Source organism: Cynara cardunculus (genome assembly GCF_001531365.2).
Source record: "Cynara cardunculus var. scolymus isolate 2C chromosome LG 15, CcrdV1, whole genome shotgun sequence".
In the NCBI taxonomy this organism is placed as follows: Eukaryota; Viridiplantae; Streptophyta; class Magnoliopsida; order Asterales; family Asteraceae; genus Cynara; species Cynara cardunculus.
Genome location: NC_037542.1, coordinates 16,550,034 through 16,567,387, shown reverse-complemented (window position 1 = coordinate 16,567,387; position 17,354 = coordinate 16,550,034). Strand labels below are relative to the sequence as shown.

General features: G+C 30.8%; 2 protein-coding genes across 2 annotated transcripts; one reads left to right on the top strand and one right to left on the bottom strand.

The window, feature by feature from the left end:
* The first annotated feature begins 589 nt into the window (after positions 1-589).
* LOC112527665 (bifunctional dTDP-4-dehydrorhamnose 3,5-epimerase/dTDP-4-dehydrorhamnose reductase) lies at positions 590-2,359 on the top strand. Its single transcript, XM_025138430.1, has 2 exons — positions 590-1,096; positions 1,773-2,359. Exons 1-2 carry the CDS (start codon positions 647-649, stop codon positions 2,226-2,228), a joined length of 906 nt encoding a protein of 301 aa, XP_024994198.1. The 5' UTR covers positions 590-646; the 3' UTR covers positions 2,229-2,359.
* Positions 2,360-2,774: 415 nt separating this feature from the next.
* On the bottom strand, positions 2,775-9,307 carry LOC112527446 (hydroxymethylglutaryl-CoA synthase-like). Its single transcript, XM_025138114.1, has 12 exons — positions 9,017-9,307; positions 7,594-7,700; positions 6,423-6,555; positions 6,057-6,200; positions 5,602-5,760; positions 5,447-5,520; positions 4,765-4,840; positions 4,604-4,659; positions 4,411-4,498; positions 4,175-4,315; positions 3,936-4,085; positions 2,775-3,133 (listed from the first exon to the last, which is right to left on the bottom strand). Exons 1-12 carry the CDS (start codon positions 9,080-9,082, stop codon positions 2,951-2,953), a joined length of 1,377 nt encoding a protein of 458 aa, XP_024993882.1. The 5' UTR covers positions 9,083-9,307; the 3' UTR covers positions 2,775-2,950.
* Positions 9,308-17,354: the final 8,047 nt, after the last annotated feature.

Genomic DNA, 17,354 nt, shown 5'->3' with positions numbered 1-17,354 from the left:
CTATATTATAAAGTATTTGATAAAAACTCTTAAAAACCACTTTTTATGCATGCATATTACTTAAAATTCAAGATTACAAGTAAATTGTACGTAAGTACAACTCATTAAAACTTTATGTTTGAATTTGTATAACTAACTGCAGATAAACATAATCGAGAGGATAAACATCTCATTTTAAATATAAAAAGTTTAAAATATAATTAAGATAATCATTGAATTCTAATAAAATATTTAATTATTATATTTCTAAAAAATATATTATTAAACAAAAAAAATAAATTAAAGAAATATATGAAAAAGAAATTTTAAATAGTTAGTTTAATATTAATATTATTATTTTCAATTTTTTATAATATCTTTATATTCATATCTTATTTAAAAATAAAAATATTATCGTTTTCTCAACAAAAAAAATATTAAAATCGAAATGCATCTGACTTAATTATGCTAGTATCATTTTAGTACAAATAACACATTTATATAAACTTTAACAAAACTAGTTAAAAGGTATATTTTGATGAAGTTGGCAGTGAATTTATATATCAGCTTATTATAAAGACAGATAGATAGACAGACGACAGCAGATCGATCCAATCTCCTCTTCTCTCTCTCTCTCTCTCTTCAAACACCTACCTTCTCTCTGCTAATGGGTTCGTCGTCCAACGGGTCACCGGCGAAGCCATTCAAGTTCTTGATCTACGGCAAAACCGGTTGGATCGGTGGCTTATTGGGCAAGCTCTGTGAATCTCAGGGCATTCAGTACACCTACGGTTCCGGGCGTCTCGAATCACGTCAAACTCTCGTAGCCGACCTCGATGCCATCAAACCCACCCACGTCTTCAATGCCGCCGGCGTCACCGGACGACCAAATGTTGACTGGTGTGAGTCACACAAGGTGGAGACCATCCGTACTAATGTCGTCGGAACCTTGACACTTGCCGACGTTTGCCGTGAAAAGGGATTGATTTTGATCAACTATGCTACCGGTTGTATATTCGAGTATGATTCCGGCCATCAGCTGGGTTCCGGCGTCGGATTTAAGGAAGAGGATTCACCCAACTTCATCGGATCTTTTTACTCCAAGACTAAAGCTATGGTAACTTAATTGATCTTAAAATTTTGATTTTTATTGCATCTTTGTACAGTTTTGATGATTTGTGCCATCACCCATTTCATGATTTTGTGTGTTTTTTTATATATTTACATGTGAATTTATTCATAAAATATGATATTTATAAGATCTTGATTTGCATTTTAAAGAAAAGATCCGAGTCTTTGAAATGCGAGATAGTTAAATAATAATATAAAGGGTCGTTTTCTAACCTAAATTCACTTTATGGGGTTGAAATTGGTTTTTCCGACAAAAAAGAAAAAATAATAATGAAAAATCCTTACGCAGAAAATGGAATCTTTACGCATTTTCTGCGCAAGGATCCAATTTTCTTAGTAAGGATTCTTCTTGTTATTATTATTATTTGGTCCAAAACCAATCCTTACGTAGCTCAGTTGATAAAAGGATGAGACATGACAGATGTTGGGTTCAATTCTGAAAAATGCCTCATTTGGTGTCCTTGAAGCTGGTCTGATGTGGACTGATTGGGTTGTCTGTGATCAATTTTTTTGCTTTTATTGTATTATTATATGGTATTAAAGCCGAAGTCCACCACTCTAAAGACTCGACAATGTGGTGCAATTTTTACTTGTCTAGCTCCCGGTCTAATTAGTGTCCATTAACTCGTGGGTCTTTTGGTTATGACGGTTTTTGTTTACAGGTGGAGGAATTGCTGAAGAACTACGAAAACGTGTGCACATTGCGAGTAAGGATGCCTATTTCTTCCGATTTAACCAACCCACGAAACTTCATCACGAAGATCAGCCGCTACGATAAAGTGGTCGACATTCCCAACTCTATGACGATACTCGACGAGCTCCTCCCAATCTCCATAGAAATGGCAAAAAGGAACCTCACCGGGATCTACAACTTCACCAACCCTGGTTGTGTCAGCCACAACGAGATCTTGGAGATGTATCGTGATTACATCGAGCCAAGCTTCACGTGGAAGAACTTTAACCTTGAGGAACAAGCGAAAGTGATCATCGCTCCACGAAGCAACAACGAGCTTGATGCGATCAAGTTGAAGACCGAGTTTCCTGAGCTCTTGTCCATTAAAGAGTCGCTTATAAAGTACGTGTTCGGGCCCAATCGTACAACCCCGGTCGCGGCTTGATCGTATCCTTTTCTCTAAGGATTGATAGTGTTTGGAGTTTAGTTTATGTTTCACATTCCGCATGATTGTTGTATTTTATTTTGTATCAAATTTGATTACGAATAAAAGTGTTGGAAATTTATATGGCAAAACTCGCACGATTCTATTCTTTAAGAGCATCCACACGGACAACAACGAGCAAAAGTGTCTTTGAAGACCATTAGTTTATACGAGGAATTAAAAAGAGATGGATATTAATTTTTATTTTTATTTTAAAGTTTTGTTTTATATAATTTTTCATTTAAAGATAATATTTAATATATTGATTAATATTTATTTATTTTATAATGTATTTGATTTATAATATAAAATGTTTTTACATATATTTCTTGTGTCACAAATACATTAAAAGGATTTATATTTTGGATGGAATACATGTGAAAAAAACTAATTGTGAAATAAATACATGTTAATTATATCATATGAATTTTGATTTTTGAAAATAACCAAAATACCATTTTGAGACATTCAAAAAACTAATTGAAGATAAGAAGAATGTTGATCATAAATAATTATTATTGATAAAAATAGATTAAAAATACAATTTCTTTTTCATACTCGACTATTATGGATTAACAAACTCAAATGAAACCAAATTATTAGGTGCTCTTACAACATCACCCTCAACCAAAACCATACTTGTAGAGCTAAACTTGAGTCCACTCACTGATTACCATCAATCTTCAATGACCGTTGGCCAACTCGGTCGTCTTCTTTGCGTAAAATCTTCGGTATTTGGAGTCTACTTCGGTCAGATAGTAGGTGCCCGGAGCAAGATGACTCGTGTCCTTACTTGTCACGTAGTCCTTGCCACCGTATCTGTGCTCCATCAACTGCATCAATTCGACAAATTTCTCCGGTGCAAACTGCCCACACATAACATACTTACTTAGAAGTTCTTTACCAACACAAATTGGGTAAGCGTTAACAAGGTAAGACGGTGAGAGTGTTATCTAGGTAACAGGTTCAGTCAGACTGAAAATGGTTTTTTACCAAGTTTTTTGTAGCAAGTGCTTATTCAAAAAACAATTTGAATAAGCATTGTCTGAGTTGGTAAGCACTGTCTGACTTGGGGATGTTTGGTTGGTTTTTCATTAAGTTTTGTATGGATAAAATTGTCTGTGTGGATTAATGTGTTTGTATAGATTGAGTAGGTTTTCGTTTGGGAAGGTTTTTTCATAGACGAAGGAGCTTGTTTCAAATTGGGAGGGACAGGTTTGAAAAAACTTGACTTTCTACACTAAAGTTCCCTAAGAAGCTTACTGAATAGTTTACCTCTTAATAGTTTCATTAAGAGGCAGTTTCTAAACCGTTAAGAGGTGTATCTTGTTTGTCAAAAAAAAGTCTGCCTCTTAATGATTCTAAAACTCTCTGAATGATTTTGTATCCTAGGCATCCCTTAACCATTCAGCATCATAATTTCATTGTAACCAATTATAAAATAATTATATTTTATTTTACACTAATCATTCTAACCACTTAATATCATTTTAACCACTTAATCATTCTGCATCAAATCATTCAGTAACTACCAAACAACTCCTAAGTGACATAATGGTGGCTAACTCGGTCAACATCTCAGTCAGTCAGAACTCAGAAGTGTTAGGCAAACAACACCATCTCTCTCTCACACGCATTTATTGTCATTTCTAGGATTTGATAGCATACCTCTGTTCTTGTCTTCAACTTATGTTCAATGTTCATGACCTTTGCGATGTTTGACAAACTAAAAGGCGCTTTGCCCTCACTAAGACGTAATGAAAACATTGTGGCGGATAATCCACTCCCGTATGAGAACATCATAACGCGGTTTCCATCCTGAAATTGGGAAAGGAACACAAACAGGTTCAGGATCTGTAAACGAAAATGGTTAACAGTCCAAGTGAAATGTGGGAGCTGATGCGTACCAGAGAGCTATTCTTATTGTGAATCAGGGAAGCAAAGGCAGCATAGATAGATGCAGTGTACATGTTTCCCAGTTGCTTGGGAATCAAGGTTCCTGGCTGAACCTTCCTATCATAATCGGGTTTTGCCACCTGCTGTGATGCCTATAAATACATGCATACCCATAAACTCGTTGATCATTGGTTCGTCAAATTTATATACTTCGATTTAGTAAATTGGTATCGAGAGATCAAGGCACCTTTTCAAGATCACGGCTTTGGTAGCTCTCATCGCCTGCTAGAGATGTGAACGGTCCTAACTTCTCTTTCGCGGATTCATCAACAGTACTGAAAAGAACAAGTAATTGTTTGTTTGATAAATGGGTAAGAATGTATATGGATTTGGATTTGGATTTGGATTTGAAGTTTTGATCTAACAAATTCGATCATCACCTGGCATTCCTAGCAACATCATCGAACACCAAGCGAGCGAAGCTCTTCTGTACAAGCTGCAGGAATTCACAAGTTTTTTTAAGTTCAACTACTTTTGAAGATTACAGAGTAGCTAGAGTGCCAAGAATAGAAAGAGTTGTGCCTTCTGTTAAATAAATTACCTTGTTATATGGACTATGAAAAACAAAATATTCAGCATCGGCCATTGAAAAGGGTTTGCCTTGTAATTTCTCGTACCTATATTGGCAAGATTTTGGTAAGACACATATTGTAACATAAGGGTACGTTTGGTATGCAAACAGGACTGGACGGGATATGACTGGACGGGAGAGATTGAGGTAGGCAGATAAAAGAATTGTGCTAGATTTTAGTGTTTTAATTTGACATGGGTAGCTTAGTAATTTACCAATTTTGTCTTATCTCCTGATTTATGTTACACCTATCTTGGTTGGACACAAAAAGGCAACTATGTCCTACTCAGTCCTGTCACAATCTACATATCACACTAAGGGGTTGTTTGGTTGGTTTTTCATCAAGTCCTATGTGGATAAAGTTGTTTGTGTGGATTAATATGTCAAAATAGATTGGGAATGTTTTTGTTTGGGAGGGTTTTTTCATATATGAAAGGAGCATGTTTTTAATTGGGAGGGACGGGTTTGGGAAAATTTGTCTTTCTGCATAAAGCTCTCCCAATAAGCTTATTGAACAAGTCACTTTCTATATTATTAAGCCACTACCAAACAGTCATGTATAGCTKACCRAAWAAGCTGCGAGTCCCATTAAGCTCATTAAGCTGCTAACAAATAGGCCCTAAATATGTTTGGATATTGACAACAAACTTACTTTTGACAGTATCCCTTGTAGCAAGAGTCGAGTGCCATGAGATAACAAGTTTGAGACAGCTTTCCGTCAACAACCTACAAGGAGCATGTTTAGTGGTTAGGAATTCGTAACCAACCATCTAAAATGCTACCTTCGGAGGAGGGATTGAGGAATACCGGATATTCACTTGCAAGGTCAGGTTTGTAAAAGTCGTAAGCATGGGACATATGACTTGCCCTGAATTTGCTTTCAAATGCAATAGGAGCATCAGGCCCTATCAACATAGCAACAGCACCTGCTCCTCCTGTTGGTCTAGCTGGTCCCTCGGCATAAACCTGATAAATGTGATTTCCAATAAGCAATGGACCATCTATCCTAATACAAGGCTTGAGGGTGCTCCAATTTGGGAAATGGAACATGGCCACCAAATTTTTTGGAGCAAATTATACATGTATAATGTTTTAGACTTTTACATTTTTAGCCGATTTGGCAAATTATACATGTATAATGTTACATTTTTTGTAGAATGTTACTTTGCTGGTTTAAAACAATCTTGTCTCCAAAAAGATTCGAACGCCCCTGTCCTGATACATTTGTTTCCAAATATGAAATAAGAAAGCAATGGGTATACCGCACTGTCTGTGGAGACAACCAATCCATAGCGTCCATCCCATGAATTACTTTCCACCCAATTCACACAGTTGAATAATGCCGCAGTTCCACCATAACAGGCATTGGTTGAATCCACACCTTCGATATCGGTATTTCCACAATCCTGCTCGAGTACATGTCAAGAGAGCAGGAATATTAGTTACTTAGTCGTTGAATAAAAAAACATAGTGATTAAATAACAAAATTTTGAGATCATAGCATTTGAGAAGATCGAGTGAGCAGTACCGAGGGTCCAGGAATATATCAACTTGAAACTAAAGTGAATCTAACTACTAAATTAGAACAAGAAAAGCACCTAGCACAGCCCCAAAAGATATATGAATACCTCAAAGATTTTCATTAGGAAGGTCTTGATGGATTTGCTCTTGTCTATCACAGTTTCGCTGCCAACTTCCAGCCGACCAATTTGTTTTGCATCAATCCCGTACTTCTCAAGTAGCGAAGTGACAGCTGTTAATCTGAAAATGAAAAAGGTTAATACAATGATGGTATGTAGGCCAAAGAACTAAAACACCTAACCTAAGAAAACAATTACAAACTTGGATGGTCAAGTTCATTAATCAGGCAAATGGATTATACACTACACTAAACATGGTACAACATAGAACCCTTGATTATGAAATCTAAAGATACCATGGGCGTCAAATTTATGGCATGCAATGTGTGATAAGAATAAGGTTGCAACGAAAACAGTCCCATTTATAATAAAATATGTTATGTGACTCCAAAAACTCTCAAGGATGACCTTCCATATATTTATTGTACTTGCCAAAGTATGAGCATCAATTCCCTTGCAGACATAAGAAGCATCAGGAACCTGGTGCAGAAAAGATATATATAGCAAATAGATTTTCCCTTTGAGCAAAATTGAAGGAAGGTCTGTATAATTCGGTCATTTATTATATTCAACTATTAATCATGTAACTAGATGCTACTTTTCTCAGAAAGATCATAAACTGGTTTTTTTAGATGTCAAACCAAGGGGGAAAATACAAAAATTCACCTTCAAAGTTCGAGTTTGGTATCAAAATCCTCCATTTCTTACAGGCAGATGTTCATTCACTGATTCTCTAAAAGAATGGCAATGCCTGATTGACTTTTTCATGACACTCCAAATAGTACCAGTTACTATAGCATTTTAGAAAGACTTGCAATATTTTAGAACTTAAAGTTATCAATTACTGAAAACATGTCACAGTGAATATGACAACCTGGCCAAGTACTACGCATCACAAATATCATATATGTTGGCATCCATTCAATACAAAGTACCCTCAATGCATTAGTAGTTGTGACATTAAAACACTCCGATGGACTTCGTGAAGATTTTCAAGTAAAAGAGATGTGATCTTTACAGTCATGTTACTACAATAAAAACACTGCACATCACAATAATCATGAATTGAAGAAAAAACAGAAATGCCAAAAGACCAAGCATTTCTTTTGATATATGCAAAAAAAAAACATAGATCTTCAAGAAGAAAAAAAGTACAAACCCCATAGAGATGACATCTTCAACCTCTGAACAAAATGCCATGCAATCCTGTCCGAGTCCGATGGTGTATTTTCCTTTACTTACACCATCAAAATTTTCTAGGGTATCCTGTAAATTAATTACCCCAAATAATTAACACCGCATACAAGTAATAAAACACAACATTACTTACAACTAAACCCCAGATGAGAATAAAGCAACAACTCTGTTCCAAACTAGCTTACAATATTAAGCTGAAAACAGATCAAGTGAAAGTAAATTTATTAACGGGGTCTGCTTTTGTCAGCTTACCAACTTAACTCTGTTTGCCCTTAAATGTTTCTATAAAACTAAGCTTTTGATGCAAAAAGTGAACACGGTGTAGTCAGTCATGCTAGCTATGATGAAATCTAAATCCAGGGTTATAGTTGCTTACTTATTGAGTTATCCAACATTGCAATAATGCTCCACCTGTACATTAATGGAAATAACACCCTAGTCTCATCCCCAATGTTCTTCAAGTCCAGATAAGCTGTACAGGCACCACGTATACACCAAGTATTCTGCTAATCAAGAAAACACTCTCCAGGGGAGGAGCAAGAAACTGCTTACACATCCTAGAAGACACCAAAATTATCTAGGACAGCCTAGTGTTCTCTAAGATGTTCTTGTATCTTATGGAACCATTATGATACTTGTAGTCGTCCTATAAGGCTACACTAATGGAACCTTTGTATATCTATATTTTGCTTGGAGGGGTGGAATTTCCTGTGAAAAGGGAAAATCTCATTTGTGTCTATCAAGTGTGGAAGTGAAAAACTAATAGAAGTGTTCCTCATTGTCTTTGAACCTCCTATATAACTATCTAGTGTTGCATTAATAAGGATTCCTTGGGTCAGCAGGAATAAATTGTTGATGCTGAGTCCTCACAGAGCATGAAAAAAATACGTCAGTGATGCTAAGCAAAATCATAGTCAAGCCTCCAAAAAAAAGAGTTAAAATCATAACAAAGCTCAAAAATGTGGATTTATATTCTTGGATCCTGCCATCAAATTTCTTCGAGATCAAATATAATAAAGTCAAACTTGAGCACAGGTAAGGTTAACCATTTGGCTCAAACAATGGCGTACATGATTAACACCATAAAACAACAAAATTCATAAGCTCGTAAGATTCCAATTGTTAAATCGATTATGCATGTCCAATTAACCTCCAATCTTCACTAATTTTCATACTATTTTTGGTGAATTAGAACTTCTTCTATCCCAAAATGTGTTATTTCATGCATAAATCCAAAACAAAACAACAGACTCTCCAACAACAATTCAAATTCATAGCTACGAACGAATTCAATCCGCTGGAACAACAGAAGCTTCTAGTTCTACCGTGCAAACGCACTGATACATAGATCATTGAAGTAAAAAAAGAGAAAAAAACAGCGATACCTGCTGGATACAAGTAGGAGGGAAGTAGATTTCCATGGCGAGAATTCCGACGTTCTGAGGAGCCATCTCTGTTTCCAAGTGTTCTTCGATCTTCAATAAAGCTATAATCAAACAGTAACTGAATCACAACTCAACTATGGTGATTAGCAGATCGAAAAGCGAATGAAGGATCTGAGCTTCAGCTTTCCGTTCCTGATTTCACGTTTATTCTTTGGCGAGAGAATCTTTTCTAGGAAGGTCGAGAGAGGGATGAGGAGGCGTTACATGCTGGGGCTACATATTTATAGCAAACACAAGAACCTGCTGACTATGGACCTCCTCCAACTTTGCCCTCAAACTTTCAATTATTTACACTCTTTGCCATTATTACTAAACGAAATTTGTGTAAGTTGTAGGGGCCCTATTTATTTATTATTGGTTTTATTGTTTGTTAATTATTTTATTTTGTTTTAATAAGTTTAATTTCTAATTATTTTGTTAATAAAATTATATGATTTTTTATTAAATTTATTAAATAATATCTCATTTATAAATAAAATTTGAAAGTAAATAAATAAGTGTATAAAAGTCATTTATTTATATAAGAGTTATCTAAGACATTTTTAAGACTCCTTTTTTACCATTTTTGTGATTTTAATGTAGTTTAATTTTTTATTTTCCATCTAAGGCATTTAAAATAATTGTAATTTAATATTCATTTAAATAATTGATTTTTTTACTTAAGACCATATTTTAACACAATACAATTTTCGTTAAAATCTCGTATGATTTATAATTAATTGACTTTTTTTTCCAAACTTTGAAAAAGAAAAAACAATTGAATTAAAATTACATGTGATGTGTATCATAACACGTTTAATATGTATAAGATCATATATAAGATCTCACAGCGGTTGCAGAGGGAAACAAATGTTGTCTTATCAAGGACTGAATATCTTCTCTATTAGACATGTTTTAAAACCATAACTCCAAGTCTCCAAGTATGGACAAAGCGGACAATATTTGATACGGTTGGCTTGTGATATTATATTACATGTGATTCAAAACGTAATTCATAATTTTACAAAATATCACATATAATGTTGTAGATGACTTACATTTCTTTTGCACTTGAAAATTTCTATGATCAATATCACATTTGATACTTTAATGAAAATTAACGATTTTTATTAGAAAAAATGTCGATTAATTGTAGATATCACATGTAATTTTTTATTAAAATTGTAAAAAGAAAATCTTAAATAATAATCTCAATAAAAAAGTAAATATTTTAAATAAAAGAACTAAATCACATTTATTTTAATTTTAAATGACCCAAAAAATATATCATGCTTAAATCATTAATAAATTCCTAAATTAAATGTATTAAATAACAATTATAAAAATAAATGAATTTTCATATACAATCCATATGCAACAAATGTCACATGTGACACATGTCAGTTTAGACAATTTTAAAGAAAGTTTTATTTTAAGACATTATTCAAATAAATGATTAACTGAAATCCATGCTCTTATTTTCTTATTTACATATCATTCTTGTTTGAACCTTCTTCTCTCTTTATATATATATATATATATATATATAGAGAGAGAGAGAGAGAGAGAGAGGAATGATCAAATGAAAACCATCATCATTTTGTACAAACCGTATAAACCACCCTCATACGTCGATTTCATTGTTTAATCTTATGAAATTTTTTCATGAAATTGTTTAATCTTGTGAAATTGTTTCATATAATACTTTTTTGATGAATTTGTTTCATATATGGTTATGAAATTGTTTTATAAAATATTTAATAAAATTTTAATGAAATTGTTTCATGTATTTCTCTAAAATTAAAATAATGAAGATGATAATATACATGATTAACACCCTCCACAATAAAAATGGTTAATCAACCTCTCATAATTACAAAAAAAATGAACAAAATGAAAAATTATGATTGGTTGAATGTGATTTTCACGGTTTGTACAAATTAGATGGTTTTTATTTAAACGTTTCCCCCCTCTCTTTCTCTCTCTCTCTCTCTCTCTCTATATATATATATATATATATATATTGTTAAATAGAATAACCGATAAAAACATCTAGTTATTATGGACAACCGAAAGTTTAAAAAGAAAAAAAGATGAAAATAACTATTATAATGGTTTGTCCAAATAGGTTGGAATTCAAACCACATGATTAGATCCGTTTTAACCAACCACCTCATATTAAATTGAATTATATTATGATACTATTTTAAAAATCATTTATTTTGTTTTAAAAATTAAAATAACTAAAATGTGTCAGTGATTGTTAGTAAAAATAAAAATATATGGTATTAAAAAAAATATTAGTATTTTAAACGTAATATCCGGTAACACTACGGTTCAGCGAGGCAAGATGTGGTGTCTTAAAGGTCCACGATAGTCAAACAAGGCATGCTCCAGTCCAGTTTGCCCAATCATGCTGAGGTGGCAGTAAAGATGGCCATCATGGCATCCGACCTGTGACGTGGCACTAATTTAAATGTATTTTGGATTAAATAATTTTTAATTATTGTATCTATGGTTTTGTTTTGAATAAAGGGTAAAAAAGTATTTAAAACCATTAAATATTATTTAACAAATTATTAACTCCACTACGTTGTGTGTGATTGATTAATTTTGAAAATATCCATGTGGTGTTCTATTTTTAATATTATTTATGGTGTGTGGTTGTATTAAAGTGGTCATAATTGACTCATACTCCATAATATTTCGCAGCCTTTTCTTATTTTCTCTTAGTTATTCTATTTTTATGACCATGATATTTTAAAAGAAAAATTTATTCAAATGATTGTATTCTACAATTAAATTAACCTTCTAATTATTATTATTTTTCAAACTTTATTTAAAAGTCATTACGTCTGTAATTATTATGGACCCACTAAACAATAAAAAAAATCGTAACTACCAGTCCGTAATTATTACGGATTTGACTCAACACCAATTTTCCCATAAGAAAACCCCAAGGTGGATACTTACGAACATGTCATTACAAATTTAAGAAAAATGGGTTTTGAGTCGGATCCATAATAGTTACGGACCTTATGTTACGGACTTGGGACAAAAATAAACTCTAGAATTTTGTCGTTTAGTAGGCCCATGACAATTGTCGGACCTGGGTATTGCGGATCTAGTGACTTTTTTTATAAAGTTATGATAGAAAATTTTTAGGGGGTCAATTTGGTTGTGGAATATAATCATTTGGGTCAATTTTCCCATTTTAAAATACATATTGTGATGTATTATAAATAAGAAAAATACAGAATATGATACAAATAAAACAAGAAACAACGAGAATACACTTTGTGTTACCGACGTCAAAGATTAAAAGATAACACAATATATAGAGTTATGATTTTTTTTTTATTAATTTACGGAGAGAATAAATTAATTAAACGTATTTATGATTTGTCTTTTATATTACTAAATTATTCTTTTCTATTTATTCAATAAATAACTTAATTATCTTGAAGTTCAGTGAATCATATGATTAAGCCCTTAAAACACTACAACATAAATATATACAAATGTATTACAATAAGGTGTCATGACGAAATCATATTTTAAAAATTACAAGATATATTTTACATGATTATATAAATTTATATTTTAAATAAATTATTTAATTGGTTGGATGGTAATGCAAGTAACTAATAGAAGAAAAGTAAGCAGCTTTAACCGCTGTACTGACCATTCTTGAATCTAAGACCACACCCTTTGCTTTTTCCAATTTTAATGACCATTTTATATTAAAATAAAATTAAGTTTAATTTCAATCCATGAAATTTGTAGTTTTTAACCGATATTGACTTTAAATTTTTTTAAATTCAAATTTGATCCCTCATGTTTCTTAATTACCAACGGTCTTGTTTAAAGATCGTTAATTTCTTCTGTTAAGTTCTGTGAAACGAAGAGTATTTTAGTCATTTTTATTATTTTCTTAACTTATATTAAAATTTAAAAAATGTCATATTTTTTATTTCAATATGTGAAACAAAATTAATAATAATAATAAAGAATAATTACAAACATTGAAAATTACAAACGTTAGTTACAAATATTAGGAATTAAATTCGAGTTTTTGAATTTCATGGACCATATTGTTAAAAATTACAAACGTTAGTTACAAAATTGAATCAAAGTTTTTAGTCGAGATTCTCCTGCTCTAATTTTATTTCTTTATTTAATTTATTTTTTATTATATTTTTTGATTCATCCTACCAAACAAACATGCTACACGTGAGTTAATAAACTTTCATTTTATTTCCTTTTTTTATAAAACAAAAACAGGTTTAATTCTTTTTTAAAATTATAAATATAAATATTCTCTACCATATACTTTGCAGAAGTACTTCTTATTTATTTCTAAATTAATATCCATTACATATTTTTTTATGGTTGCAGGATTATATTATTGTTTTATGAATTATAATTAATGTTTATATTAAAAAATATTTGAGATATTTATAAAAATTATTATAATATATTAATTGTGATTGACATATATATGGAATTATGATCATGGTTTACATTAGGAAATTAAATAGAATCAGATATTTATTAAACTAGATGAATAATTATGATTGGTTTATGTGGTTTATAAGAATTACATGATTTATAAAATAAACATCATCTACACACACATGTGTGTGTATATACACACTCTATGGCCACACAAAGAGATGATAAATTAAATATAGACCCAATAAATATTACAAACTGGATTCATGTGTTGTTTCATATATGAAACGTTTAAAAATTATTTTTTATGTGAAAAAAGAACATGAAAATATGTTATATATATGAAACATACAATTAAAGATTTGAGACTTTAATTTAAAGATTTTAGATTTGAAAAAAATACTGGGGAATGATATTTTGAGAATTAAATTATTTTAATTTGGGTTTTATAGGACTTGGTAAATTGTTTTTATTAAAACAAAACTTTGAATTGATATTTTTTAACCATTCAAAGTCAAATATTCAACATTGTTATCAAACAAATGCTTTAATAGTGTTTAATATAGGTTGGGGTCATTTATGACATTTAGACTGTTTATTTAGCATAACAACCGAACAACAACTTATCTGTTAACATACAGACAACTATATCAATACAGACAATTATATTCATACATGTTTTAACAGAAAACGAACCGAACAGCCTCTTACATACATAAGAACAAAAATATAAACAATATGAATCATACTTTAAAATCAAACTCGTTGAATGATTTAGTTTGTTTTTTGCGAGTTTTATAATATTTATTAGGTTTAATGGCTTATATTTGATTATTGGTATATCTATCTCACATAGATATCGAAAAAAGGTATATTATACCTATATTGAACAAAATTAAAAGTACAACCAAAATCGAATATTTACAAAGAATATACTGAAAATTATATTATTAGACAAAATTAGGAATGTCTTTATAATTGTTTTCTTTCGTGCCACATATGTCATCAAATGTCAATAAGATGATGCCAAAAAGAGAACAATTAAGCCGATGGTGATGCTATATCTTGTTTTCATTTTATTACAACTTTGAAGGTGATTATTACACTAAGTGTTATTTTATTCTGTATTACGTAAATAAAAAGTTACATAACAAAAGTATGAAACGATGAAAATACTTGTAACGTAATGTGTTAATTCATGAATATTCATTCTTAAGAGGGATACGTGGCGCACTATAGACAGGGTCTCGAATTCCTAATCAATTTTTTGGGTTCCTGACTGAAATTCTCTCTCTCTCTCTCTTTTATATATATATATATATATATATATGTAGAGAGAGAGAGAGATAATCGATCAAATGTAAACCACCCATATTTGTACAAACTATGTAAACCATTTTTATCCGTCGATTTTATTGTTTAATCTTATAAAATTGAATAAAATAATATGATTGATATAATTATATTCTATCTTTATTTCGTATTATGTGTAAAAGTCAAGCATGGCATACAGTTTGAGTGTGTGTGCATATTGCTTGGTCAAATTCGTAGCCCGGCCATTTTAGGTTCAAACCAATTTGTGTGTTTTAAACTTAATCATACATATTATCTATACTATATTATAAAGCATTTGATAAAAACTCTTAAAAACCATCTTTTAAGCATGAAATACTGTTTATTAATGCATGTTACTTGAAATTTAATATTACAAGTAAATTATGCGTAAGTACAACTTATTAAAGTTTCATGTTTAAATTCGTGTAACTAACTACATATAAACATAATAAAATAGAGGATAAATATCTCATTTTAAATATAAAAAAATCTAAAATATAATTGGGATAATCATTGAGTTCTAACAAACTACTTAAATATTATATTTATAAAAAATTATATTATTACTTCGTTACTAAATCTAAATTAAATTATAATAAAAAAATTGAATTAAAGAAATTACAAAAAAACATCTACAGAGACGAAATAAAACGGAACACAAATACTGCATTGCGCGAGTACCCTTCTAGTTATTTTAATAAGATAAGAGATGTTGGGTTTAATTTTCTTAAATCTTAACATTATCTTATAAGTTATGTCGAATTTTCATAAGAAATAAATTTGTCCTGTTAAAAATATGTTGTGACTGTTTCATGTAGGTATTCTTTTGAAAACCTATAAAATTGTGATAACCTGGAGAATTTGTGTATCATGTGTTATTTCATATTATTTTTTTAATCCAAAACTAGGATTTGGAATATTGATTAATTATTTATTTCACAGTGTGTTTGCTTCGTATGTATTCAGTTCACAATGTAAAACTCTTTTATGTATATATTTTGTTTTACAAAACATCAAACGCAATGTGAATCAAATATATGTTAATCAATACGTTAAATACTATAATTAGATGGAAAAAATCATATGAAATAAAACTTTAAGATAGAAGTTCTCACGGATGTCATTGATTTTGGAGTTCTTAGATGATTAAGCCCCTATATGTATATATGACAAATCAAATAGAAATCGTCTATCAGTTAGAAACTCTATAAAGCAATATAGATCACACGTATTTAAATTCCCAAATATCTTATCAAGTGTTTCTTAACAAAAACTTATTTTTCCCCATTTGAAATGACCTAATCGAAGTAATGTTTCATTGGTGAAACGACACTGTGTTCAAAAGAGACCAACTATATGTGTTGTTCTATTTGTGAAGACACATTATATTATCAAAGGGATCAATATATACAAATCAACCCGTGTGTTGTTTCATTGGTGAAACGACACTGTATTCAAAATAGACCAACCCTACTACGTATTGTTTTAGTGGTGAAACAACAATATATTATCGAAACACATCAACTCTTATGTTGTTTCATTTGTGAAAGGACACTACATTAGTAAAAAGGATCAATACAAATCAACCTATGTGTTGTTTCACTGGTGAAACAACACTCATGTTGTTTTAAAAGCAAAACAAAAAATGAGTTTTTTAAGAAACGCTTGATTAGATGATAAAGATAATTATGGAAATTAAATACATGTGGTTAATGTTGGTTCATAGAGTTTCTAATTTACAGTAGGTTTTTATATGATTTTAAGCAGGCATATATAAAGACTTGGGATCATGTAAGATGAGGTTATTTTCGTGAGTCCCATAAGACCATCTAAATAACATTAAACATTCACAGCAAAACAGTGTGAATGTACTTTCACAGTGTTTTGCTGTGAAAGTTCGGAGTTTTGTTTTTATCTTCACAACATTTTGAAATAAGTTTCAAGTGTTATTTTTGTGCTCTCATGAATCTCACGAAAATATGTTGATCTTATGTGAACCCAACCACACACACGTACATATACATATATATATATACACACACACATACACACGCGGAAGAGTTCAAACAAGAACACCTTCATTTTACGACAACGTAATAACATATTTATTATAGTTATGAATTTTTTGTGTACGATTATAAAATTAATTGATTGAACCTTTTATTAAAAAAATGGAAATTATGTTTAATTGTTGTATATTTGTGAAATAAAATTCCAATTTATTTATTTATATAACTAATAAAATTGTATATGGTTAACACGTGACCACGTCTCATCACATGAGACGATGATACTAAGATGAATCCTTAATTTTGCGTGAGTCAAACTTTCCCATATTTGAATACTATAACTTTATTAGTGTGGATATATCTCAGTTTTAATATTTTATTTTATAATATGATTTTAAGAAAATCATAATATATTTATATTTGAATAAAATATAAATTTTAAAAACTATAATTTTTTTGTCGGTATTAATATTAAACTAACAATTTAAAAGTTTTTGTTT

What these genes read in the sequence shown, in the direction of transcription:
- LOC112527665 (XM_025138430.1), top strand. Translation starts at nt 647, where the DNA reads ATGGGTTCGTCGTCCAACGGGTCACCGGCGAAGCCATTCAAGTTCTTG. An exon ending in ACTCCAAGACTAAAGCTATG is followed by an intron (nt 1,097 to 1,772) that starts GTAACTTAATTG and finishes TTTTGTTTACAG; the next exon opens with GTGGAGGAATTGCTGAAGAA.
- LOC112527446 (XM_025138114.1), bottom strand. Translation starts at nt 9,082, where the DNA reads ATGGCTCCTCAGAACGTCGGAATTCTCGCCATGGAAATCTACTTCCCT. An exon ending in TTGTCTCCACAGACAGTGCG is followed by an intron (nt 5,761 to 6,056) that starts GTATACCCATTG and finishes CACATTTATCAG; the next exon opens with GTTTATGCCGAGGGACCAGC. An exon ending in AAAGCCGTGATCTTGAAAAG is followed by an intron (nt 4,316 to 4,410) that starts GTGCCTTGATCT and finishes ATGTATTTATAG; the next exon opens with GCATCACAGCAGGTGGCAAA.